The sequence below is a fragment of the Salvelinus sp. IW2-2015 genome, linkage group LG4q.2 (assembly GCF_002910315.2).
Source record: "Salvelinus sp. IW2-2015 linkage group LG4q.2, ASM291031v2, whole genome shotgun sequence".
Lineage (NCBI taxonomy): Eukaryota > Metazoa > Chordata > Actinopteri > Salmoniformes > Salmonidae > Salvelinus > Salvelinus sp. IW2-2015.
The window spans coordinates 25552825-25580357 of record NC_036843.1 but is presented as its reverse complement, the minus strand read 5'-3'; the positions used below and the strand labels follow the sequence as shown (position 1 = coordinate 25580357).

The following is a 27533-nucleotide window of genomic DNA, read 5'->3' as shown; positions in this document are numbered from 1 at the left end:
ACGGCTCATTCATCCCCCTCCTCTCCCCATTGTAACTATTCCCCAGGGTCATTTGCTGCAAATGCAGAACGTGTTCTCAGTCAACTTACCTGTAAAATAACGGATAAATAAAAAAAAAAAAAAAAGCACTAGGAAACAGAATGCGTCTCCTTCCTGAGCCGATAGTGCGTGGTCCCATGTGTTTATACTTATGTACTATTTGTGTACAGATGAACGTGGTACCTTAAGGCATTCGAAATTACTCCCAAGGATGAACCAGACTTGTGGCGGTCTACCAAGTCTTGGCTGATTTCTTTTGATTTCCCATGATGTCAAGCAAAGAGGCACTGAGTTTGAAGGAAGGCCTTGAAATACAGGTAAACCTCCAATTGACTCAAATGATGTCAATAGCCTATCAGAACTTCTAAAGCCAGACATCATTTTCTGGAATTTTCAAGCTGTTTAAGCACAGTCAACGTAGTGTATGTAAACGTCTGACCCACTGGAAAGTGTGATACAGTGAAATAATCTGTCTGTAAACCCAATGTTAGAAAAGATGACTTTGTCATGCACAAAGTAGATGTCCTAACCGACCTCCTGCAACAAACTATAGTTTGTTAACAAACATTTGTGGAGGGATGTGATACACACACTAGTTTTAAATGACTCCAAAACCTAAGTGGTATGTAAACTTCTGACTTCAACTGTATGTACAAGTTCATGTGTGGTTTTAGAATAATAAATAAAATGATGAATTCTGTGAATGGACAGAAGTCAGTGTGTGTGTTTTGTCCAGCACTAAAGCCGTGTGTTCTTATAGCAGTGGTAGTGTTATACCATTGACAACAGACAGCTAAAGGGGTGTTGGGTTATTACTCATTGACATACAGACAGCTGAGGGTGTTTGTTTAACTCATTGACAACAGACAGCTGAGTTTTGGAATTTCGAAATGCCTTAAGGTACCACGTTCATCTGTACAAACAATAGTACATAAGTATAAACACCATGGGACCACGCAGCCGTCATACGGCTCAGGAAGGAGACGCATTCTGTTTCCTAGAGATTTTTTTTATTTTTTTTTTATTTATCCGTTATTTTACCAGGTAAGTTGACTGAGAACACGTTCTCATTTGCAGCAACGACCTGGGGAATAGTTACAGGGGAGAGGAGGGGGATGAATGAGCCAATTGTAAACTGGGGATTATTAGGTGACCGTGATGGTTGAGGGCCAGATTGGGAATTTAGCCAGGACACCGGGGTTAACACCCCTACTCTTACGATAAGTGCCATGGGATCTTTAATGACCTCAGAGAGTCAGGACACCCGATGAACGTACTTTGGTGCAAAAACTTCTTCCAAAGTTGTGGCAAAATGGCTTAAGGACAACAAAGTCAAGGTATTGGAGTGGCCATCAAAGCCCTGACCTCAATCCCATTGAAAAATTGTGGGCAGAACTGAAAAAGCGTGTGCGAGCAAGGAGGCCTACAAACATGACTCAGTTACACCAGCTCTGTCAGGAGGAATGGGCCAAAATTCACCCAATTTATTGTGGGAAGCTTGTGGAAGGCTACCTGAAACGTTTGACCCAAGTTAAACAATTTAAAGGCAATGCTACCAAATACTAATTGAGTGTATGTAAACTTCTGACCCAGTGGGAATGTGATGAAAGAAATAAAAGCTGAAATAAATCATTCTCTCTACTATTATTCTGACATTTCATATTCTTAAAATAAAGTGGTGATTCTAACTGACCTAAGAATGGGAATTTTTACTAGGATTAAATGTCAGGAATTGTGAAAAACTGAGTTGAAATGTATTTGGCTAAAATATATGTAAACTTCAACTGTACATAGTGTATAGGTGTACTSTGGTGCAAGTATACTGTGGAGCAGGACATAGAGGGATCTATTATCTCATCAGAACGTTAAGATATTCACATTTTCCAATACAATACAATGTATTGGAATAATATGATAAATATCCCCCAGGGGACTCCCCCCTCTTGTGTGTGCATGGTGTGAGACGTGGTGGGTGTGGGAGTGTATGCGTTATCCATGCACAGTGAGGGCGTGTGCAGACTGTGCACCATGCCTACGTGTGTGGGTGTGAGGGTGCGGCAGCTGGCAGGTTTACCATATGCTCTCTCTCCTCATAGCTCCAGATAGGGAGCTGAGATGATCTATATAAAAATGTTGACTAGATGTCATCTTGACCATGCATGTTCAGATGCACATCTTGGCCAATTTTAAAGGCAGACAGCTGATGTCTAAAACGTCACATTGAAATATGGGAGGGAGGGAACATGCATCAACCATTTGTTATCCATCACTTCTACTGGTTGACCCACATCTTACTGAGTGTTTTATGATGTATAATTAATGAACGAATGAAGTTTCAACAATATGCCTTCCACGGATACCTTCCACGGATACCTTCCACGGGTAGAAAAGAAACACATACAGCCTACTTTTTAAAATATACACATTTCAGGGTGGAGCACAAATAATTAGGCTCCTGCAAAAATAATAACGTACCAGCAGGTTGTCTTGTGTAGGCTAGCCTAATGTATTGTCGGACCTAAGTCTTTTACAAATAGTGTTTATAGGATATTGCACAAAATTGTCACAAACATAGAAATGACAGTAGCCAACATGGATACGTCTTTGGACAATTGGTCATGGAGTTTGAAACGTTACAGATTGATACAACCATAAATTATAGCAATTCCAACGTTAATGCACATGTTAAAGGCTTGACCCTAGATTATAGTCTATAACAATTAAGGAYAGAATATGAATTGAATATAATAAATAATAGATCAACAATAATACATCGCACAACCTACATTGACACAAAGAAACATCGGCCTTCAGGATACACAATGTTCCAAACCGACGCAGAAAACGGTTCCCAAAACCCTCCCTCCCTCCCTCCCGTAATAACGGAACACCCTATATTAATAAATACTCTCTTCCATCCCACAGTCTAAAAGATAMTGTTGCACTTGGAACCTAGAAATCGATGGGCCAAATTCATAGCATGTGCAATTGGATAGCTAGCTATAGCGCTTACGTTCCCTGTCGGGAAACGCTGTCTACTGCTGTCTACTGGTAGCCTATAGCCTATTAGGTTATAATTTCGAMTACCCAACAAAAGCTAATGATGGCATGAAAAGGAATTAGGAAGGCAGAATCAGAAATATACAAGAAGCAGTCAGGACGCCGGGTAGCAGACACTAGACATTCTGCCAGTCAGAATGAGAAACAAARTATCCACATAAAGCAAGCATCGTTGTCTAGGGCCGATCCATTGGCTACACCCGCACAGCGCAGAGTCTGGGTCCCCAAGTCAAAGCTTATTCACTTTATTCTTAGTACATAACTGTATGCTAAGGCTGCATATCACAATCTCGTTCCACATACCTCTCCTACCGGCCTACGGCTCCAAAACGCCTTTTTGGTTACTTTCTGATAGCCTACAACAGCACCAATCCGCTGAATGAGACGAACACTTGCGGTAGACAGCGAGCAGAATCCAGGCTTCTCAACCTCCGGTCACAGCATCCAAACCCGTGCAACGTGCAGACGCTCCAATCACCGGTAGATAATGCAGATTCGGCCACCAGAGGAACCAATCAGTATGCACTTAGGGCGTATCCACTTGGAGGGGGCTGTACCATTGTTGGAGGCAGTGGGTAGGAACAGAGAGGAAGAGGCGAAGCGAGAGGTTTTACTCCGCCCAAAATCTGTCCACGAAAATAAACCCACGAAGTGAGGAATCTTTGTATGGAGGTCAACGAGAGTGTCGAATATTGTCAACAAAAAATGTAATTGCTAATTTGCTACGTAAGGCTTATGTGATCGAATAGAAGTTTCGTAACAGTTAGGTTGTTACAAATGTACWAATAATATAAATGTACTAATAATGTAAGTGAACGCATGTGGCATTTCGGCAACTTAGAAAAAAAAAAACATATATTGGAGTTGTGCCAATTGAGATGGTCTGGTATGAGTTGGACCACAGAGTGAAGGAAAATTAGCCAACAACTGCTCAGCATATGTGGGAACTCCTTCAAGACTGGAAAAACATTCCTCATGAAGCTGGCTGAGAGAATGCCAAGAGTGTGCAAAGCTGTCATCAAGGCAAAGGTTGGCCACTTTGAAGAATCTCAAATATAAAATATATTTTTATTAGTTTAACACTTTTTTGGTTACTACATGATTCCATATGTGTTACTTCGTAGTTTTGATGTCTTCACTAATATTCTACAACGTAGAAGATAGTAAAAATAAAGAAAAATCCTTGAATGAGTAGGTGTGTCCAAACTTTTGATTGGTACTGTATATATACAGTTGAAGTCGGAAGTTTGCATACACTTAGGTTGGAGTCATTAAAACTAGTTTTTCAACCACTCCACACATTTYTTGTTAACAAACTATAGTTTTGGCAAGTYGGTTAGGACATCTACKTTGTGCATGACACAAGTMATTTTTCCAACAATTGTTTACAGACAGATTATTTCACTTAGAATTCACTGTATCACAATTCCAGTGGGTCAGAAGTTTACATACAATAAGTTGACTGTGCCTTTAAACAGCTTGGAAAATTCCAGAAAATTATGTCATGGCTTTAGAAGCTTCTTAACATATGTATTAGGTGTACTGTGGTGCAAGTATACTGTTGGAGCAGGACATAGAGGATCTATTATCTCATCAGAACGTTAGATATTCACATTTTCCAATACAATACAATGTATTGGAATAATATGATAAATATCCCCAGGGGACTCCCCCCTCTTGTGTGTGCATGGTGTGAGACGTGGTGGGTGTGGAGTGTATGGCGTTATCCATGCACAGTGGAGGCGTGTGCAGACTGTGCACCATGCCTACGTGTGTGGTGTGAGGGTGGCAGCTGGCAGGTTACCATATGCTCTCTTACTTTTTGGAGAAATGTCCTCTGGTCTGATGAAACAAAAATAGAGCTGTTTGGCCATAATGACCATTGTTATGTTTGGAGGAAAAAGGGGGAGGCTTGCAAGCCAAARAACACCATCCCAACCGTGAAGCACGGGGGTGGCAGCAACATGTTGTGGGGTGCTTTGCTGCAGGAGGGACTGGTCCACTTCACAAAATAGATGGCATCATGAGGATGGAAAATTATTTAGATATATTGAAGCAACATCTCAAGACATCAGTCAGGAAGTTAAAGCTTGGTCGCAAATGGGTCTTCCAACCAGACAATGACCCCAAGCATACTTACAAAGTTGTGGCAAAATGGCTTCAGAACAACAAAGTCAAGGTATTGGAGTGGCCATCACAAAGCCCTGACCTCAATCTTATAGAAAATTTGTAGGCAGAACTGAAAAAGTGTGTGTGAGCAAGGAGGCCTACAAACATGACTCAGTTACACCAGCTCTGTCAGGAGGAATGGGCCAAAATTCACCCACCTTCTTGTGTGAAGCTTGTGGAAGGCTACCCGAAACGTTAAACAATTTAAAGGCAATACTGCCAAATACTAATTGARTGTATGTAAACTTCYGACCCACTGGGAATGTGATGAAAGAAATAAAAGCTGAAATAAATCCTTCTCTCTACTATTATTCTGACATTTCACATTCTTAAAATGAAGTGGTGAACCTAACTGACCTAAGACAGGGAATTTTTACTAGGATTAAATGTCAGGAATTGTGAAAAACKGAGTTTAAATGTATTTGGCTAAGGTTTATGTAAACTTCCGACTTCAACTGTATATCGCAAATGTGTGTATGTGTGTGTGATTGGATGTATAGACATATGGACAGTATATGGATAGAAAATGTAATATATCTTTAGAATAGTATATGTACAGCAATAGTTAAATAGGATATGCCTTGACTAGAATACAGTATATACATATGAAGTGGGTATAACAGTAGGTAAACATTATTAAAGCGATTAATGTTCCATTACTTTGTACATAGGGCAGCAGCCTCTAAAGTGCATGATAGAGTAACCGGGTGGTAGCCGGCTAGTGACAGTGACTAAAGTTCAGAGCAGGGTACTGGGCGGAAGCCGGCTAGTGGTGACTAAAGTTCAGAGCAGGGTACTGGGCGGAAGCCGGCTAGTGGTGACTAAGTCAGAGCAGGGTACTGGGCGCGAAGCCGGCTAAGGTGGACTAAAGTTCAAGAGTAGGGTACTGCGGCGAAGCCGCTAGTGGACTAAGTCAGAGCTGGTACTGGGCGGAAGCCGGCTAGTGGTGACTAAAGTTCAGAGAAGGGTACTGGGCGGAAGCCGGCTAGTGGTGACTAAAGTTCAGAGCAGGTACTGGGCGGAAGCGGCTAAGGTGGTGACTAAAGTTCAAGAGTAGGGTACTGGGCGGAAGCCGGGCAGTGTGACTAAAGTTCAAGAGCAGGGTACTGGCGCGGAAGCCGGCTATGGGTGACTAAAGTTCAGAGCAGGGACTGGGCGAAGCCGCCTAGTGGTGACTAAAGTTCAGAGCAGGGTATCGGGCGGAAGCCGGCATGGTGACTAAAGTTAGAGCAGGTACTCGGCAGGAAGCCGAGCTAGTGGACTAAAGTTCAGAGCAGTGTACTGGGCGGAAGCCGGCTAGTGGTGACTAAAGTCAGACATGGGTACTGGCGAAGCCCGGCTAGTGGTGACTAAAGTTCAGAGCAGGGTACTGGGCGGAAGCCGGCTAGTGGTCCCAGCTTTGATGCACCTGCACTGACCTYGCCTTCTGGAGGGTAGCGGAGTGAACAGGCTGTGGCTCGGATGGCTGAGGTCCTTGATGATCTTATTGGCCTTCCTGTAACACCGGATGCTGTAGATGTCCTGGAGGGCAGGCAGTGCCCCCGATGATGCATTGTGCAGACCACACCACCCTCTGTAGAGTCTTGTGGTTGCGGACGGTGCAGTTGCCGTACCAGGCGGTGATACAGCCAGACAGGATGCTCTCAATGGTGCATCTGTAAAAGTTTGTGAGGGTCTTAGGGGCCAAGCCGAATTTCTTCAGCCTTTTGAGGTTGAAGAGGCACTTTTGCACCTTYTTCACCACCATGTCTGTGTGGGTGGACTATTTCAGATTGCCAGTGATGTGTACACCGAGGAACTTGAAGCTTTTCACCTTCTCCACTATGGTCCCATCAATGTGGATGGGGTGYGTGCTCCCTCTGCTGTCTGCTGAGGTCCACGATCAGCTCCTTCGTTTTTTGACGTTGAGGTTATTTTCCTGGCACAASTCCGCCAGAGCCCTCACCTCCTCCCTGTAGGCTGTCTCGTCATTGTTGGTAATCAGATCTACCACTGTTGTGTCATCTGCAAACTTGATGATTGAGTAGGAGACAATGGTCCCATCTGATCTCACCTCCTCCAGCCTGCCATYTYTGAGGACATGTATTTCCATTGTTAGAGCAATCACTCGAAAATCTTGTCAATATTGGATGTGAACTGCGATTACATTTTAGCAGACACTCTTATCCAGAGTGACTTACAGTAGTGAGTGCATTCATTTTCATTCTGGTCCCCCGTGGGAACTGAACCCAAAAACCTGGCATTGCAAGCACCATGCTMTACCAACTGAGCCACACAGGACCTTATTGTGAAAAGAATGATCATGGATAGTAAAGCAAGGAGGCCATAAAATCACTAGACAGCCTATAAATAACAATACACATTATTTTTTTATCATAAAGTATACTATTCAGATTTAAGGTTTATGTAATCATTATGAACACAAGACAACACATTAGGCTATAATAAACACTACAAACACAGATTATTATTAGTAGTAATCATTAGGCCTTAAATGTGTGAGAAAATCCAGGGTGATGTGAGCAATAGCAGAGCCAACAAACTATTACCTTTTTTAAAATAAAAATGTCTCTCCGAGATTTTAAAACGATTTAAAAGTAGGCTTTAGTTTTTAATTTAGTATAGATGTGCAACAATTGTTCCATAGGTAATGTATGTTGTTATGTTGCCAAGAAACCTGATCAAGAATAGTGATCAGATTTTGTATGGGTCAACTTATTCTGGGTACAGGTGAAGAATAACAAGAGCTATCATATTTTTGCACAAAAACAATACATTTATTCAAGTGTTCTCCAGCACAAATACATAAGGAGCCGTTTTCTTATTTCTGGGCACTAAAACATAAGTAATGGGTAAAGGGTGGAGAATGACTGCTACATTTGCTGTATGCACTGATCATCTTAAAGACGAAGAACATAGGCCAAAAAACAAATAATATGACACAAAAAGAAAGTCACACAGACTGACCTGTCTGATGCATTGGAACAGTGAAATGTCGTGGGAAAGAATCCTAAATGGCACCTTATTCCCTATATAGCGCACTACTTTTTACTAGTGGCCAATGTAGTGTAGTGCACTATATAGGGAATAGGGTGCTATTTGGGACATAGAATTTGCCAATAACAACAAAAATGACCATCGAAAACAAGACATGGAGGACAGAATATTATGGCACGGAATGTAGGATTAAGAAGCAAAGCGAATGCCAGGTTTTACACATACATTATGCTACAGTAAACGTTATTACTGAAATGCTTTTATTTTTTTGTTATTTCCCATTATGGAGTAAATGTTTTTTCCAACAGATAAGCACCAACCAACTACAGCAATTTCTAGTCTAAAACAATATAGGAAACTCATTATTATTTATTATTTATAATTTTTTCAAGTCCAAAGTTCAAATGTATTTGTTAATATATGCATCCTATGAGAGTGAAATAATGGTGCTTTTCCATCATTACTACAAGGAAGTTAAAAACAGTCATTGTCAAGACAAGTTTTATTTCTCTTCCAAAACAAATATATTTTTTCTTGATTAGATAAAATGTTTAGCACCGTCAGAAACACCTCCCTCTTTATAGTTCTTATAAAAAGAAACAAAAGGCAAAAACAACCAACAATATGTAGGGCTGTGCAGTGAAGTAGAGACCGTTGCATCTTAAAGCTGTCATTATTAGGCTAAAGATCACTTGACACATTTAAACTGGATTCACTCAGGACTCAACAAAACAAATGAACAGTAGTAGAAGGCAACACTTGGAGTCTACCCTCTAATGCTTCATAGCTTATTTTGATATTAAAAAAAAAAAACTATTTTACTTGATTTTATTTTTTCACCTAATCTTTTTTCTTCTTCTAATTCCATGATATATATTAGCAAAGAATTATATTTGTACATCTCATAGGTAATTCAAAAAGAGACAAACAAACCAAAAACAGTGACAGGAAAACTCTATGTACAAACTGTACAAGGGGCATGGTCATTTACTATAGGGAAAGGGAATTAACATCAATGTCAACACAACGCATAAGGATTCCTGCAAACCCAATGTCCGAAGTTCAACTAAAWAGGTGGAAAGGATACGATAAGGTCACTTAAGAACTTAATCATGTATGAAACTACATTTATGAAATGAAGTCATTTTGAATATTTAGATAGAACATTGGTAAGTCATAATCTCTGCTACTGTATTTTTCTGGTCACCGTTCACTCTTCAGTTTTGAGTTCTGAAAAACGAATTTCTAAATCGTCCACAAGTTTAAAAATGAATTCCCAGCAATTCTACACATCTTGCCATGGGGCGTAGAGAAAATGTTGCAGTTTTAAATCARGTTTTCTKCAATTCTACACATTTTGCCATTGGACAGAGAATTCTTTTTGCAATTTCATCACACATTTCCTGCAATTCTATCCATTTTGCCATGGGGCAGAGAATTWATTTTTCAGTTTTACAGCGAATTTCCTGCAATTCTATCCATTTTGCCATGATTTAGAGTGAGAATAACTAACCATATAAATGGGGCCCCCTTGAGGTCAGGGCCTTAGGCACGTGCCCTGCTTGCCCGGTCAGTATTTGGCCATGACTACTACAAGTTTAGATAGCAGGCTAGACTAACTACCAATCTAAAAATTGTTAGCTGACATGGCCAATTGAGTGACTGTCAGTGACTGACATAACAAAAGAAAAACTGCCTAATGATGTCCAAACAAATTTCAAAATTGGTGTCTTGTACTATTTTTACTCTCAATAGTAAGTTCAGACCCCGACTGAGTTCCTAAAAAAAAAAAAACGCTTATGCCTGGAGCCGGCCCTGTAATAAGTTTGAAAATCTGTCTCTATCACTCTCGCTTTTTCTAATTATTTGAGGTCTACAAGAGGAAAGTGCAGAGGACATTGCATCTGCGGTCTGGTATTCATTTGGGAAGGTAGCGTTACAAACATACGGTATAACATAGTTCCTTAACTCTGTTTTAAATTCTACAATGTTAGTAGAAATAGACACATTCTTTTTTTATCCAGAGAATGACATACTGAATTACGGCTTTCAACAGAAGACAATATGAAAATGGAGCACATCAATCATTTTCTATGAATCTACTGTACATTGATTAGGATCAATAATCAATCATTTCCATGGATACATGGATTTAACATAATTCTATGAGTCCATTCTTCCACTTCTATTGGCACAGCCCTACTGTATAGAAAACATACTGTATTACACAGCTGTAGAACAGTTCACATCATAAAAACATAACATTTCACAAGAAAAACCAAGAAGAAACATTTTAAAATATTGAAGAAAAAAAAAAGTATACATATAAAAAGTGCTTTATGTTGGTAAAACAGCACAAAATTGCTATAAAAAGGTAGAAGAACATCGTGAAGCCGCACCATTTTGTTAGAAGATTTGCACCTGACAGTATGTAGTTTGCAGGGGTGAAAAAGGGAAGGAGAGTCTTTAGTTTATTGTGGAAACCCCAGGCCACCCGCCCTCCCTCCAGTCCAACCACCATGCTCACTAACAGTTGTACAGTAATGACATTAGAAAAAAGTAGTTCACCACAGACTTTGATCTTAAGGTATTTTGTTGTTGTTGTAACGACAGAACGCATCACCGCCCATGTGGCTAGCTTCATGTTGTGTTTGTGCAGAGTCAGACACAGGCATGCATGAGGGGCCTGAGTTTACATGTAGCAAAGGCTTGAACAATTATGGAGAAAAAAACACCAGTACAATTGATGTTTATAAAAGCTGTAAAACAGAAAAGAGGAGGATATGGCATATTATTCTGCAGTCTTCTGTCATCACACCTTTAATCGCCACTTTGAAATCATTTAAATTTACTAAAATAACACAAAACTTCTTTAAATAGTGAAAACATTACACTGGAAACAAACTTTCCAGGAAATGTTTTTTTTWAATTCCCATCTTGTCTAAAGTGTAGTGCCTGTGCCACATGACCTGTGATGCTTCCTATCGTCGTGAAGCACCATGGTATTGTAACCATTTTACAGTAGTACCTTAACCTTCAGTTAACTGTGTATATAAACTTTAAACAAAGAGGTATATGTGATCTGATGTTTTGGATTCATTAAGACACAGCTTTCTACGACACTGACGACAATCACCCTTATTCACTTTAGCTCTGCGAGGCTCAGTAGCTGGAGGAAGCAAAACTCAACATGACTATACTATCGGTGGCTTGCTTTACCCACTTCAGATATTGGCCAATAGAAAATCATGCCTACACAGCCAATATCTTTYACATACATACTGTACATACAGTATTATCAACTCTCTTTCAGATCTTTTCCAATCATCCAACCCTAGTCCTTATTCTAAAAACCACACAGATCCTAGTTTCTTCTTTCTCAGTGCCTTGAGAAGAAAGCCTTGTCTCAAGTATAGCTTGCACAAATAAATCAATTTWAAAAATACTGGATAACACTGCTAAAAGGTAAAATGACATATACATATTAAATAGAATAAGAAGTACATTTCAAATTACAAGAAATAATTTGAAATATTTACTTTCATGATGTTTTGCTTGCCTGGGAAATGATACCAGGTACCAGGGAGTAGTATAATTTCACCAATGCTCATGTTTCTAGCTACAACATCAGTTCTATGTTTGTGATGGTCTAGTTAAGTCAAGCCTTGTTAAACGCAGGTGGTCTTGTTGAGCCAAAATCTTGTTAAAATCAGGTGGTCTTGTTGAGCCAAATCTTGTTAAACACAGGCAAAATATTCTTTGAGTGGTGCAAACAAGTGTCGGATGACCGGTACACTCCACGACCTTCCCAGAAGCCTTTGCCTGGCCAGCCGACTCATGTTGGACACGTCTGTGTAATGGACTGGGAAGCCAAACACCCTGGGGAAGGAGACAGTAACCAGACAGCCACCAGAGGGAACAAGAGACAGACAGACAGAGCAGGAGACAGATGGATAGATACAGAGGGACAAAGAGAGGAAGAGAGCCTTGAGAATTAGTGACATAGGGCTATGTTTCCATGTGAGATTGACTTTAGGTCCTTCATAGGAGGGTACATTGGAATCATATCTATGACTTTCTGTAAGGGAATCATTTTATAATAAAGATGTATGCCATTGTGAACTGCTTGTAATAAAGTCATTTAATTATGGTATGATTAATTAATTTGAAAGGTAATCAGTTCCTACCTCTCCATCTCAGTGCACCAAAGAATGTCCTCCTTCTCGTTCATGAAGACRGGAAAGTGCTGGTCTTTACCCTGCTTAATGGAATTAGAGCGAGTGGTGATGGTCCTCACTTTGCCAAACTGAGGGGAAACCAGATGGTGGACACACTAAGTGGCTGGTGCATAAGAATAGGACAACCAAGTATTGTTTACAGACCAAATTGTCCATATGACCAAACATTTAATTTGACAGTTCAAAAGGTACTCACACTCAACTTGTTTTTTTCTTGAACTAAGTTAATCAAATGAATGAACTATATAAATTACATATTTGGCCATATGCATAATTTGTACAAAAAAACTACAAAAAACTACAGCTACAAAAATAGATGAATAAGTGACCTTTGCTGTTCTGCCGTGCTCCAAACAGTCCTGAAGGTCTAGTCTGTCAGTGAACATGGCCATCAAGGGTCTGAAGAGGAATACAGATGGAAAAGTAAGAGATGTGTGAAAATACAGAGAGATCGAGAGAGAGTGAGAGAGAGACAGCGAGAGAGAGAGCGAGTGAAAGAGAGAGAGAGTAAGAGCGAGTGAGAGAGAAGGGAGTGAGTGAGCGAGTGAGAGATGGAGAGCGTGAGAGAGCGAGAGCGAGGGAGAGAGAGAGGAGGGGAGAAAGAGTGAGAGAGAGAAAAAAGGGAAGAGATAAAAAAGGTGATTAGGATTATTTAGTTCCTGGGTTTGACTGGCTCAGGAACTAGCCCAGGTATGAATTGCTTTAGGTGACAGGCTCAGGAACTAGCCCAGGTATTAATTGCTTTAGGTGACAGGCTCGCTGTTTCTTCCCTCACCGTTCTCTCACCAACCTGTTCATGCCAGGCAGGTTGCCCCAGAAGTAGCGAGCACGGTGGGCAGCAGTCACCTCCTTGGCATCGATCATCACCGGGTTACACTGGAAGAGACAGGATATTAATTTAACCTTTATTTAACCAGGTTATTGAAGACACATTCTCTTTTGCAATAATCACCAGAAGAATGTAGTGAAGATAATATTTTGTATAAGGAAAATTTCATACAATGATCAATTAATATGTATAAATTAACAGTTTAAACTGCTCCTTCATAACCTAACTAGTATATTGATAGCATGCACTGTCAATTATCACCACAAGGCATTCATAATACATGAATCCATATTCCAATGGATGACTGATATACATGACTTGGATGACTGATATACATGATTTACATGACTGAAATATAGTATAATTTGTTCTTCTAGAAGTTATATAGTCTCTGTAAAGGAACAAACCTCTAGAAAGCGAGAGATGTCCCTCTTGTCACTGACGCCCATTGCCACCACGTTTTCAAAGAGCCAGAAGAACGGCCGGTTGTCGCCCTCTTTGGGCCGAGCCTCGTGCAGCAGGCGGTAGAACTCAAAGAACAGCCGACCAGTGCCCTCTACAGGACAGACAGAGAAGGACAGGCATATACAATTCAGCTACAGGAAATAAGTCTTCAGCGGTCCCAGAACACAAGTGATAAATGGTAAAGAGTTGTCACCTACCATAAAGACCCTTCCTAGCTGGGTTGACAATAGAGAGGTCGTTACACGGACTTCCACCAATCACTAAGTCAAAGGGGCCCCACTCGTGTAACTGTTACCGAGGGAGAGAGAGAACAGAAAAACAACGAGAGAAAGGAGGAGGACAGGAGATAAGAAAGACAAAATAGACAGATTATCCAACTAAGAGACACATTTTGTGCTTTAGCGGTTGAAGTAATGTTATATGAAGTGTTATTGTAATAACCCTCACTGATAGGCGCCTTACAATCTTTCTCATTTGGGATATCTTTATAAAGAGACTGTGGATAGGGCGTTCGTCTTTGAGCCAGGCTATTGGGATATCCTTATTAAAGAGGACTGTGGATAGGGCGTTCGTCTTTGAGCCAGGCTATTATCCTTATTAAGAGACTCGTGCATAGGGCGTTCGTCTTTGAGCCAGGCTATTGGGATATCCTTATTGAGAGACTGTGGCTAGGTGTTCGTCTTTGAGCCAGGCTATTGGGATATCCTTATTAAGAGACTGTGGCTAGGTCGTTCGTCTTTGAGCCAGGCTATTGGGATATCCTTATTAAGAGACTCTGGCTAGGGCGTTCGTCTTTGAGCCAGGCTATTGGGATATCCTTATTAGAGACTCTGGCTAGGGCGTTCGTCTTTGAGCCAGGCTATTGGGATATCCTTATTGAGAGACTTTTTCTGGGCGTTCGTCTTTGAGCCAGGCTATTGGGATATCCTTATTAAGAGACTCTGGCTAGGGCGTTCGTCTTTGAGCCAGGCTATTGGGATATCCTTATTGAGAGACTCTTTTCTGGGCGTTCGTCTTTGAGCCAGGCTATTGGGATATCCTTATTAAGAGACTGTGGATCGTTCGTCTTTGAGCCAGGCTATTGGGATATCCTTATTAAGAGACTGTGGATAGAGGCGTTCGTCTTTGAGCCAGGCTATTGGCATATCCTTATTGAGAGCTGTGGCTAGGGCGTTTGTCTTTGAGCCAGGCTATTGGGATATCCTTATTGAGAGACTGTGGCTAGGCATTCGTCTTTGAGCCAGGCTATTGGGATATCCTTATTGAGAGACTGTGGCTAGGGTGTTCGTCTTTGAGCCAGGCTATTGGGATATCCTTATTAAGAGACTGTGGATAGGTTCGTCTTTGAGCCAGGCTATGGGATATCCTTATTGAGAGACTGTGGCTAGGGTTCGTCTTTGAGCCAGGCTATTGGGATATCCTTATTAAGAGACTCTTGCTAGGGTGTTCGTCTTTGAGCCAGGCTATTGGGATATCCTTATTAAGAGACTTTTTCTGGTGTTCGTCTTTGAGCCAGGCTATTGGCTATCCTTATGAGAGACTGTGGCTGTAGGCGTTAGTCTTTGACCAGGCTATTGGGATATCCTTATTAAGAGACTGTGGATAGGCGTGTCTTTTGAGCCAGGCTATTGGGATATCCTTATTAAGAGACTTGGCTAGGGCGTTCATCTTGAGCAGGCTATTGGATATCCTTATTGAGAACTGTGCTAGGGCGTTCGTCTTTGCCAGGCTATTGGGATATCCTTATTAAGAGACTGTGGCTAGGGCGTTCGTCTTTGAGCCAGGCTATTGGATATCCTTATTAAGAGACTCTGGCTAGGGCGTTCGTCTTTGACCAGGCTATTGGATATCCTTATTTGAGAGACTTTCTGGCGTTCGTCTTTGAGCCAGGCTATTGGATATCCTTATTAGAGACTGTGGATAGGCGTTTGTCTTTGAGCCAGGCTATTGGAATCCTTATTAAGAGACTGTGTAGGCGTTCGTCTTTGAGCCAGGCTATTGGATATCCTTATTAAGAGACTCTGGCTAGGCGTTCGTCTTTGAGCAAGGCTATTGGGATATCCTTTATGAGAACTTTTTCTAGGCGTTCGTCTTTGAGCCAGGCTATTGGCATATCCTTATTGAGAGACTTGCTAGGCGTTTGTCTTTGAGCCAGGCTATTGGATATCCTTATAAGAGACTGTGGATAGGGGTCGTCTTGAGCCAGGCTATTGGGATATCCTTATTAAGAGACTCTGGCTAGGCGTTCGTCTTTGAGCAGGCTATTGGGATATCCTTATTGAGAGACTTTTCAGGTCGTTCGTCTTTGAGCCAGGCTATTGGGATATCCTTATTAAGAGACTGTGATAGGTCGTTCGTCTTGACAAGCTATGGGATATCCTTATTGAGAGACTTTGCTAGGGCTTCGTCTTTGAGCCAGCTATTGGGATATCCTTATTAAGAGACTTGATAGGCGTTCGTCTTTGAGCCAGGCTATTGGGATATCCTTATTAAGATGGATAGGGCTTCGTCTTTGAGCCAGCATATGGATATCCTTATTGAGAGACTTTTGCTGGCTTCGTCTTTGAGCCAGGCTATTGGGATATCTATTAAAGACTGTGGATAGGCGTTCGTCTTTGAGCCAGGCTATTGGATATCCTTATTGAAGACTGTGGCTAGGCGTTCGTCTTTGAGCCAGCTATTGGATATCCTTATGAAGACTGTGGCTAGGGCGTTCGTCTTTGAGCCAGGCTATTGGGATATCCTTATTGAGAGACTGTGGCTAGGGTGTTCGTCTTTGAGCCAGGCTATTGGGAGTGACCTTGATCTAGTCTCACAGTTCATAACATTATACTATATGATACTCACATGTTTGCGTGTGACGTTCCTCACGTCGCCGACGTACATGATGCGTCCCTGATGCCTGACGATGCCCACCGTGATAGAGTCCTCACACACCTCCGATGCCACGTAGCGCTCCACCTGGATACCCAGCTCCTTTAGCACCAGCAGACCTAAAGGTCAGAGGTCAATGAGGTCAAACAGTAGCATGTTGTTGCTCTTTTGATGGACGCCATGACTTCCTGGACAACACTGACAGTTGTTGCTGAGTGGATTATCCTGGTTAAATAAAGTGGATTATCCTGGTTAAATAAAGTGGATTATCCCTGTTAAATAAAGTGGATTATCCTGGTTAAATAGAGTAGATTATCCTGGTTAAATAGAGTGGATGATTCTATTTAAATAATGATTAACTTGAAATTGATGAACTGAATGACAGAATACAGACACAACACTGAAGGTCTGGCCTGAGGCGCACCATTATTTAGCATTCACAGTGGTTGCCTTTTTACAGGAGTGGGACTTCTCACTTCTTTTGAATTTTTGTGTGGTTTTATTAAACAGATAGGGAAGTGAAGGACAGACAGGAAAGATATGAGAAGTGCACTGCTAGACAATATGGTTAAACAGCATACTGTGTGGATTAGTTTTCTATCCATCCATCCATCCAAGACAGTCAGTGCAGTACATATAGTAATGAGTTAGGGGGCCAGTCCCAGTGAAACCTGAGGCAGACAGAATGTTTTGTAGAGACAGAGTCTTTCAGAGGGTTTTGTGTCAAGGAGAGGAGAGAAGGGGAAGGAGAGGGGAAGGAAAAGAGAAGAGGAAGGAGAGGGGAAGGAGGAGAGAAGAGGAAGGAGAGGGGAAGGAGGAGAGAAGGAGACGGAGAGGGGAAGGAGGAGAGAAGAGGAAGGAGAGGGGAAGGAGGAGAGAAGGGGAAGGAGAGGGGAAGGAGGAGGAGGAGAGAAGAGGACAGGAGGGGAGATTCCCGTCTAACCTGTTGCTATGCCGTCGAACAGTGACAGGACACGAATAGGTTGTCTCTTCTCTGCCATGACTGGAGGGTAAAGCTTTGGTTGTTCCTGTGAAACAACAGAGAGAGAGAAAGAGAGAGAGAGAGAGAGAGAAGATACGGCTCAGTTTTGACCCAGATGAGAGGGAGCCTGGAATGACTTCAGCTGTCTCTAATGTGTGAAGCCCTATTCATAGAGCCCCATAGCTGTGATAATCTGCCTGCTCATTGTTGCAGATTTAGGGAGCTAATTTGGCTGTAATACACACTGTGTATCACACTGTGGCTTCTTTATTTTTATTTGTTATTTTATTTATAMATTTTTTACTTCAGGTTATTTTAGCAAATACTTTCTTAACACTTATTTTTCTTAAAACTGCATTGTTGGTTAAGGGCTTGTAAGTAAGCATTTCACTGTTGTATTCGGCGCATGTGACAAATACAATTTGATTTGGCTGTGAACTTCACACACACAGCCAGTACTGAGGTACTACTCACAAAATCTTGGTCGTGATTGTTAGCGAAGAAATGCTGTAGACGGCAGGGCCAATCAGTGTGACGCTCCAGCAGGCCGAACACTCCCTTCTGGCCCTTCTCACACATGTAGCAGCACCAGGGATCCTCTTTAATAGCTATCTGTGCTGCGCCTGGCCCCACCAGTAGGTCAACACACTCCACACAGAAACACCTGGAGGGGACAGAGGGAGGTGTGTTATTACACTGCTAGACACTAGTGTACACACACACACACACACACACACACACACACACACACACACACACACACACACACACACACACACACACACACACACACACACACACACACACACACACACGAACCCACACAATCACACAAACGTAAGAACAAACATACTGTACACACACTCACAGACCCACGCAATCACACATACGTAAGAACGAACAGACTGTACACACACAATGCACAAAGACACACACACTTATGCAAACCATCAAGATAAACATAAACTGGTACACTCACACACTAACACACCGAGTGACAATCACACAAGTTAATGAACAAAAACACACATATTTGTGAACTCAGCATCATATGAAAGTAGTCCAGTCACCTGCAGCAGTTGTTGTTCCCACACATGAGAACCTCTCGTCCCCCACAGCAGATGGTGCAGTATGACTGGTAACCATCGTCGTCATACTGATATGCACATTCTAGAAAGCAGTTCTGGAACACAGTGAACAAGACATTTCAGCTTTGAGATTCGCTGTGTAATGATATGCGCTCTATAAGTTGAATCACATCATTGTCAATATTATTATTAAAAGAACAACAAGTAGCAATGAGAAAACCAGTGTGAACACTAAGTATCATTGACTCACAGGGAACACTGACTGTGTAATAAAGGTTTGTTGTGTTTGTAATAGCCTTATTGTTAACACATTATGTGTCTAGTGATTCTGTAAGCCTTTCCTGTAAGCTGTGTTTGTGTCTTGGTAACAGAGAGCTTTAAAACCTAGAGGGGAGTTAGACCAGGGCCTGTATCAAGCATCTCAGAGTAAGAGTACTGAATCATGTCCAACCTGTCCTTGTAATCTTATTTATTGTGATCTAAAAGCAAAACTGAACTTTATAATAACCGTTTAATCAAAAACTGATCTTAACTTTTTAATAACCGTTTAATCATTTTTCCTTGCTCTACTTTTTTCATTCAACTTTTTCACCCACACGCTTTATCTGGTTAGGGTTAGGGGGTAGGGCTACCGACGTAAAGGCTAATCTGAAGAGGGTGCTGACTAAGGTTAAACCTGGCGAGTGTAGAGAGTATAGGGATATTGTTACCCACGTCGGCACCAACGATGTTAGGATGAAACAGTCAGAGATCACCAAGCGCAACATAGTTTCAGCGTGTAAATCAGCTAGAAAGATGTCGGCATTGAGTAATTGTCTCTGGCCCCCTCCCAGTTAGGGGAAGTGATGAGATATACAGCAGAGTCTCACAACTCAATCGCTTGTTGAAAACTGATTTCTGCCCGTCCCAAAACATTGTGTAGATAATTGGCACTCTTTCTGGGACTCATCCACAAACAGGACCAAGCCTGGCCTGCTGAGGAGTGATGGACTCCATTCTAGCTGGAGGGGTGCTCTCATCTTATCTATCAAGATAGACAGGGCTCTAACTCCTCTAGCTCCACAATAAGATAGGGTGCTGTCAGCCAGCCTGCCAGCTTAGTGGAGTCTGCCACTAGCACAGTCAGGGTAGTCAGTTCAGCTATCCCCATTGAGACCGTGTCTGTGCCTCGATCTAGGTTGGGCAAAACTAAACATGGCGTTGTTCGCTTTAGCAATCTCACAGGAATAAATACCTCCTCCATTTCTGTAATTATTGAAAGAGATTGTGATATCTCATATCTCAAAATAGGGCTACTTAATGTTAGATCCCTCACTTCCAATGTAGTTATAGTCAATTAACTAATCACTGATCATAATCTTGATGTGATTGGCCTGACTGAAACATGGCTTACGCTTGATGAATTTACTGTGTTAAATGAGGCATCTCCTCCTGGTTACACTAGTGACCATATCTCCCGCGCATACCGCAAAGGTGGATGTGTTGCTACANACCGCAAAGGTGGATGTGTTGCTACACTAGTGACTATATCTCCCGCGCATACCGCAAAGGTGGATGTGTTGCTACACTAGTGACTATATCTCCCGTGCATACCGCAAAGGTGGATGTGTTGCTAACATTTACGATAGCAAATTTCAATTTACAACCAAAAAAATGACTGCGTTTTCATCTTTTGAGCTTCTAGTCATGAAATCTATGCAGCCTACTCAATCACTTTTTATAGCTACTGTTTACAGGCCTCCTGGGCCGTATACAGCGTTCCTCACTGAGTTCCATGAATTCCTATTGGACCTTGTAGTCATAGCAGATAATATTCACATTTTTGGTGACTTTAAAACTCACATGGAAAAGTCCACAGACACACTCCAAAAGGCTTTCGGAGCCATTATCGACTCAGTGGATTTTGTCCAACATGTCTCCGGACCTACTCACTGCCACAGTCATACTCTGGACCTAGTTTTGTCCCGTGGAATACATATTGTGGATCTTGTTTTTCCTCATAATCCTGGACTATCGGAACATCATTTAATTACATTTGCAATCGCAACAAATAATCTGCTCAGACTCCAACCAAGGATCATCAAAAGCCGTGCTATAAATTCTCGGACAACCCAAAGATTCCTAGATGCCCTTCCAGACTCCCTCCACCTACCCAAGGACGTCGGAGCACAAAAATCGGTTAACCACCTGACTGAGGAACTAAATGTAACCTTGAATAATAGTCTAGATGCAGTCGCACCCCGAAAAACTAAAAACATTTGTCACAAGAAACTAGCTCCCTGGTATACAGAAAATAACCGAGCTCTGAAGCAAGCTTCCAGAACATTGGAATGGAAATGGCGCCACACCAAACTGGAAGTCTTTCGACTAGCTTGGAAAGACAGTACCGTGCAATATCGAAGAGCCCTCACTGCTGCTCAATCATCCTATTTTTCCAACTTAATTAGGGGGAATAAGAACAATCTCCACCAAATATGTGATACTGTCGCAAAGCTAACTAAAAAGCAGCATTCCCCAAGAGAAGATGGCTTTCACTTCAGCATTGATGAATTCATGAACTTCTTTGACGAAAAGATCATGATCATTAGAAAGCAAATTACGGACTCCTCTCTGAATCTGCGTATTTCTCCAAAGCTCAGTTGTCCTGAGTCTGCACAATACTGCCAGGATCTAGGATCAATGGACACGCTCAAGTTTTTTAATCCTATATCTCTTGACACCAGTGGTGGGCCGTCAGGGCCAGCAAGGCCTTCTCTGCTGGCCTAAACATCATCAGAATATTWAAAAAAAATTAAATATATTTTCCCACAAATATGTATTAAATTATTCCCCAGAGTAAGAGTTATACTCTTCATTTCATAGCTTTCCTCTTGGTTGCACTGCTTCCAGCCCCAGGTTGAGATTTGGAGGGCTGGTCTTTATGTTAGATCTTTTATCCAATCATATTCAGCCATCATGTGTTGCCTTGGGGTCTAAAATCTGCCCTCAGGCCTTCAGAATCAACAGTGCGGGCGCTTGTAGCTTAAAGTGAATGGAAATGAAAATTTTGTGTCAACCAATCAGCTTTAGAGTTGGCTATTGTACGACTGCTGGCTGGCTCCAGTGTTACACAGGAGCCAGCTAGCAGGCGTAGTGCGTGCACGTCTTTTGATTGGATTACCAATATTGAGAGGCAGGTCCTATGGGYAGGTCTATGCAGAACCTCAGAACTAGGAAACTGAATTTGATAAACRAATTAATTCGCGTACTACTAAGCTGTTTTTTCAACCCACAATGGCGGAAGGAGGAGAAGATATCGATTTGGTCGAGGATATAATTATAACGCCATTCTCAAGACGAACTTTTCAAGAAAAGTTAGACATTGTAAGGAGAGGTCGCCCGACGCCGACGCTACAAAGCCTGTCACAGGCGGGAAAGGGGTTCGTTCGCCACATTCAAAGTTCCAACTACGAGCGCTATCAATGGCTCACAGGCTCCGAGAAGCACTGCAAACTGTACTGCTGGGAATGCCTATTATTTGCAAGTGATCGATTTGGTGTTTGGAGCCACACTGGCTTTGCAAACTTGAGTTGTCTAACCAAGGCAGCAACGAGACACCAAAGTACGGCTGGGCACTTACAAGCAATGGTGCTTTTGAAAACCTTTGGGGACACCCGAGTGGATCTACAGCTCAACGAACAAGCGCGCAGGGCAACGGAGCTGCACAATGAAAAGGTAAATATAAATGTATAGTGTCTAGAGCCATGGCATCATAATGATGGTAATAAGAGGTGGATTAATTCGAGTGGGACTGTGTAGGACCTCACTGAAGGCCCAGGCCCCAGGCCCACGGCATGCCACTGCTTGACACATTCATGAAAATAGTCATGGCCTCTAAACCTTCAAGCTGCATACTGGACCCTATTCCAACTAAACTACTGAAAGAGCTACTTCCTGTGCTTGGCCCTCCTATGTTGAACATAATAAACGGCTCCCTATCCACCGGATGTGTACCAAACTCATTAAAAGTGGCAGTAATAAAGCCTCTTTTGAAAAAGGCAAACCATGGCCCAGAAAATCTAAAGAATTATCGGCCTATATCGACTCTCCCACTCCTCTCAATTTTTTTTTTAAAGCTGTTGCGCAGCAACTCACTGCCTTCCTGAAGACAAACAATGTATACGAAATGCTTCAGTCTGGTTTTAGACCCCATCATAGCACTGAGACTGCACTTGTGAAGGTGGTAAATGACCTTTTAATGGCATCAGACCAAGGCTCTGCATTTGTCCTCGTGCTCCTAGACCTTAGTGCTGCTTTTGATACCATCGATCACTACATTCTTTTGGAGAGATTGTAAACTGTAATTGGTGTACACGGACAAGTTCTGGCCTGGTTTAGATCTTATCTGTCGGAAAGATATCAGTTTGTCTCTGTGGATGGTTTGTTCTCTGACAAATCAATTGTAAGTTTTGGTGTTCCTCAAGGTTCCGTTTTAGGACCACTATTGTTTTTGCTATATATTTTACCTCTTGGTGATGTCATTCGTAAAAAATATTTATATATTTTATTTTATTCTTTTTTTTACCCATTTTTCTCCCCAATTTTGTGGTAGCCAATTGGTAGTCGCTGCAACTCCCGTATGGACTCGGGAGAAGCGATGGTTGAGAGCTGTGCGTCCCCCGAAACACAACCCAGCCAAGCGGCACTACTTCTTGACACAACCACTTAACCCGGAAGCCAGCCGCACCAATGTGTCAGAGGAAACACCGTACACCTGGCGATCGTGTCAGCGTGCATTGCGCCCGGCCCGCTACTGGAGTCGCTAGTGCGCGATGGGACAAGAATATTGTTGCTGGCCAAACCCTCCCCTAACCCAGACGATGCTGGGCCAATTGTGCAGCCAGCTGCGACAGAGCATGGAGTGCCTTAGACCACTGCGCCACTCGGGAGGCTGTCATTCAGAAACATAATGTTAACTTTTACTGCTATGCGGCTGATACACAGCTGTACATTCCGATGAAACACGGTGAAGCCCCAAAATTTCCCTCCCTGGAAGCCTGTGTTTCAGACATAAGGAAGTGGATGGCGGCAAATGTTTTACTATTAAACTCGGACAAAACAGAGTTGCTAGTTCTAGGTCCCAAGAAACAAAGAGATCTTCTGTAGTATCTGACAATTAATGTTGATGGTTGTACAGTCATCTCAAATAAAACTGAAGGACCTTGGCGTTACTCTGGACCCTGATCTCTCTTTTGACAACCATATCAAGAATATTTCAAGGACAGCTTTTTTCCATCTTCGTAACATTGCAAAAAATCTGAAATGTTTTGTCCAAAAATGATGCAGAAAAGCTAATCCATGCTTTTGTCACTTCTAGATTAGACTACTGCAATGCTCTACTTTCCGGCTACCCGGATAATGCACTGAATAAACTTCAGTTAGTGCTAGAATCTTGACGAGAACCAAAACATTTGATCATATTACTCCAGTGCTAGCCTCTCTACACTGGCTTTCTGTTAAGGCTAGGGCTGATTTCAAGGTTTTACTGCTAACCTACAAAGCATTACATGGGCATGCTACTACCTACCTCTCCGATTTGGTCCTGCTGTACATACCTACTATTACAAGACACAGGCCTCTTTTATTGTCCCTAGAATTTCTATGCAAACAGCTGGAGGCAGGGCTTACTCCTATAGAGATCCATTTTTATGGAATGGTCTGCCTATCAATGTGAGAGACGCACTCGGTCTTGACCTTTAAGTCTTTATTGAAGATTCATCTCTTCAGTAGGTCCTATGATTTAGTGTATTCTGGCCCAGAGGTGCGAAGGTGAACGGAAAGGCACTGGAGCGGTTCCCCTCTCTCCACTGGGATTATCTGCCTCTGACCCTTTACGGTGGGCTCAGTCACTGGCTTACTAGTGCTCTTCCATGCCGTCCCTAGGATGTGTGCGTCACTTGAGTGGGTTGAGTCACTGACATAATCTTCCTGTCCGGATTGGCTCACCCTCGGTTTGTGCAGTGGGGGAGATCTTCATGGGCTATACTCAGCCTTTTCTCAGAGTAGTAAGTTGGTGGTTTGCGGATATCCCTCTAGTGGTGTTGGGGCTGTGCTTCGGCAAAGTGGGTGGAGTCATATCCTGCCTGGTTGGCCCTGTCTGGGGGTATTGTCGGGCGGGGCCACAGTGTCTCCCGACCCCTCCTGTCTCAGCCTCCAGTATCTATGCTGCAATAGTTTATGTGTAGGGGGGCTAGTGTCAGTCTGTTATATCTGGTGTAATTCTCCTGTCTTATCCGGTGTCCTGTGTGAATTTAAGTATGCTCCCTTTAATTCTCTCTCTTCTCTCTCCCTCGCCCTCTCCCTCCCCTCTCGAAGGACCTGAGCCCTGGGACCATGCCTCAGGTCCACCTGGTCGTACTGCTGCCCCAGTTTCAACTGTTCTGCCTGTGGCTATGGAATGCTGACCTGTTCACAGGACGTGCTACCTTGTCCCGGACCTGCTGTTTTCGACTCTCTCTTTCTACCGCACCTGCTGTCTCGAACTCTGAATGCTGGGCTATGAAATTCCAACTGACATTTATTCCTGAGGTGCTGACCTGTTGCACCCTCTGTTGCACTCTCTACAACCACTGTGATTATTATTATTTGACCCTGCTGGTCATTTATGAACATTTGAACATCTTGGCCGTGTACTGTTTTAATCTCCACCCGGGCACAGCCAGAAGAAGACTGGCCACCCCTCAGAGCCTGGTTCCTCTCTAGGTTTCTTCCTATGTTCCTGCCTTACTAGGGAGTTTTTCCTAGCCTGTATTGCTTGATGTTTGGGTTTTTGGCTGGGTTTCTGTAAAGATACTTTGTGACATTGGCTGATATAAAAAAGGCTTTATAAATAAATGTGATTGATTTACTGAAGTCAGCACTCCTGCTGCAGACACTTGATACATACAGCCCTCCTACAGTTAGTCCTGATCCCTACAGCTAGCACTGACTCCGACAGCTCGCATTGACACCTACAACTAACACTGACTCCTACAACTGGTCCTGACTCCTACAACTAGTCCTGACTCCTACAACTATTCCTGACTCCTACAGCTGGTCCTGACTCCTACAGCTAGTCCTGACTCCTACAACTAGTCCTGACTCCTACAACTATTGACTCCTACAACTATTCCTGACTCCTACAGCTGGTCCTGACTCCTACAGTTGGTCCTGACTCCTACAGCTGGTCCTGACTCCTACAGCTAGTCCTGACTCCTACAGCTGGTCCTGACTCCTACAGCTTGGTCTGACTCCTACAGTTGGTACCGACTCCTACAACTAGTCCTGACTCCTACAGTTGGTCCTGACTCCTACAGCTAGTCCTGACTCCTACAACTATCCCTTGACTCCTACAGCTAGTCCTGACTCCTACAACTAGTCCTGACTCCTACAGCTAGTCCTGACTCCTACAGTTGGTCCTGACTCCTAACAGCTGTCCTGACTCCTACAGCTAGTCCTGACTCCTACAGTTAGTCATGACTCCTACGCTAGTCCTGACTCCTACAGCTGGTCCTGACTCCTACAGCTGGTCCTGACTCCTACAGTTGGTCCCGACTCCTACAACTAGTCCTGACTCCTACAGTTGGTCCTGACTCCTACAGCTAGTCCTGACTCCTACAAACTATTTCCTGACTCCTACAGCTAGCCTGACTCCTCACAACTTACTCCTACAGCTAGTCCTGACTCCTACAGCTAGTCCTGACTCCTACAGTTAGTCATGACTCCTACAGCTAGTCCTGACTTCTATAACTGGTCCTGCCTCCTACAGCTAGTCCTGACTTCATGGCCTCGATGGCCTCTTCTTCCCTCCTTACCTTACAGCTCTGGCACATTCCTCCAGCAAACAGAGGGTGTTCACGGGAAACATTCAAACTTCCACAGGAGATGCAGATGTCTGTGGAGAAAGACAGAATGTAATTGGTGCAAGCCAGAGACGTAGTGGTAAAACCAACAAGTGGGTAAACCCTGATCGCTCAGAGATGTAAATCAATAAGTGGGTAACTGATCTCAGATGGAGAGACGGTGCTTTAACATAATAGGCGCCTAGCAACTACTTACAAAAGAAAAAGGTGCGTAAACAGAGTCCTTTATGAACATTTATACAACGTGTGGGTCTAATCCTGAATGCTGATTGGTTAAAACCGCATTCCAGCCAGTGTCTATTCCACAAGTTACCACCAGCTAAATCTATGATGTTAAAATGCCTATTTACTCTTTTCCACCTGACTGCGCAATCCAATGTCAAGAAAGTTCAATGTACACAAGACCAACTGGAGGTCTGAAAACCCCACTGCCATGCACCCAGCCTTGGATTCAAAAGGCATAATTGAACAGATGTGAGAAGAATGTACATTTCATAAGGAAAGCCAATATGCTTTGAGGATATAAAATAGTCACTTTGTTCCGTTTGATGCCTACTGAACACGAGCCTGGCTACCTGAACATGACCCTAGCTGCCTGAACATGAGCCTGGCTGTCTGAACATGACCCTAGCTGCCTGTACACGACCCTGGCTGTCTGAACACGACCCTGGCTGTCTGAACACGACCCTGGCTGTCTGAACACGACCCTAGCTGTCTGTACACGACCCTGGCTGTCTGTAACATTTTACCAGCTATATAACATACTACAAACTTACTCATTAACAGATTTGATGTGTTAACCCTTTGACTTCTAGTACAGGCACCTGCTAACCTGTCACACACACACACACACACACCACACACACACACACACACATCACACACACACCACCACTCACACACACCACATCA

At 42.8% G+C, this 27533-nt stretch overlaps 1 protein-coding gene across 1 annotated transcript in view; it reads right to left on the bottom strand.

The window, feature by feature from the left end:
* Positions 1-8021: 8021 nt before the first annotated feature.
* Positions 8022-27533, bottom strand: part of LOC111963070 (DNA (cytosine-5)-methyltransferase 3A) — a 73551-nt gene continuing 54039 nt past the window's right edge. Inside the window, exons 12-22 of the mRNA XM_070443305.1 lie at positions 26574-26731; positions 18724-18836; positions 18128-18317; positions 17615-17699; positions 16645-16790; positions 13995-14085; positions 13740-13888; positions 13294-13379; positions 12833-12902; positions 12453-12571; positions 8022-12144 (exon numbers count right to left, since the gene is read on the bottom strand). Of these exons, the coding sequence (XP_070299406.1) occupies positions 12003-12144; positions 12453-12571; positions 12833-12902; positions 13294-13379; positions 13740-13888; positions 13995-14085; positions 16645-16790; positions 17615-17699; positions 18128-18317; positions 18724-18836; positions 26574-26731 (1349 nt within the window). The 3' untranslated portion in view covers positions 8022-12002. The remainder of the gene's footprint in view (positions 12145-12452; positions 12572-12832; positions 12903-13293; positions 13380-13739; positions 13889-13994; positions 14086-16644; positions 16791-17614; positions 17700-18127; positions 18318-18723; positions 18837-26573; positions 26732-27533) is intronic.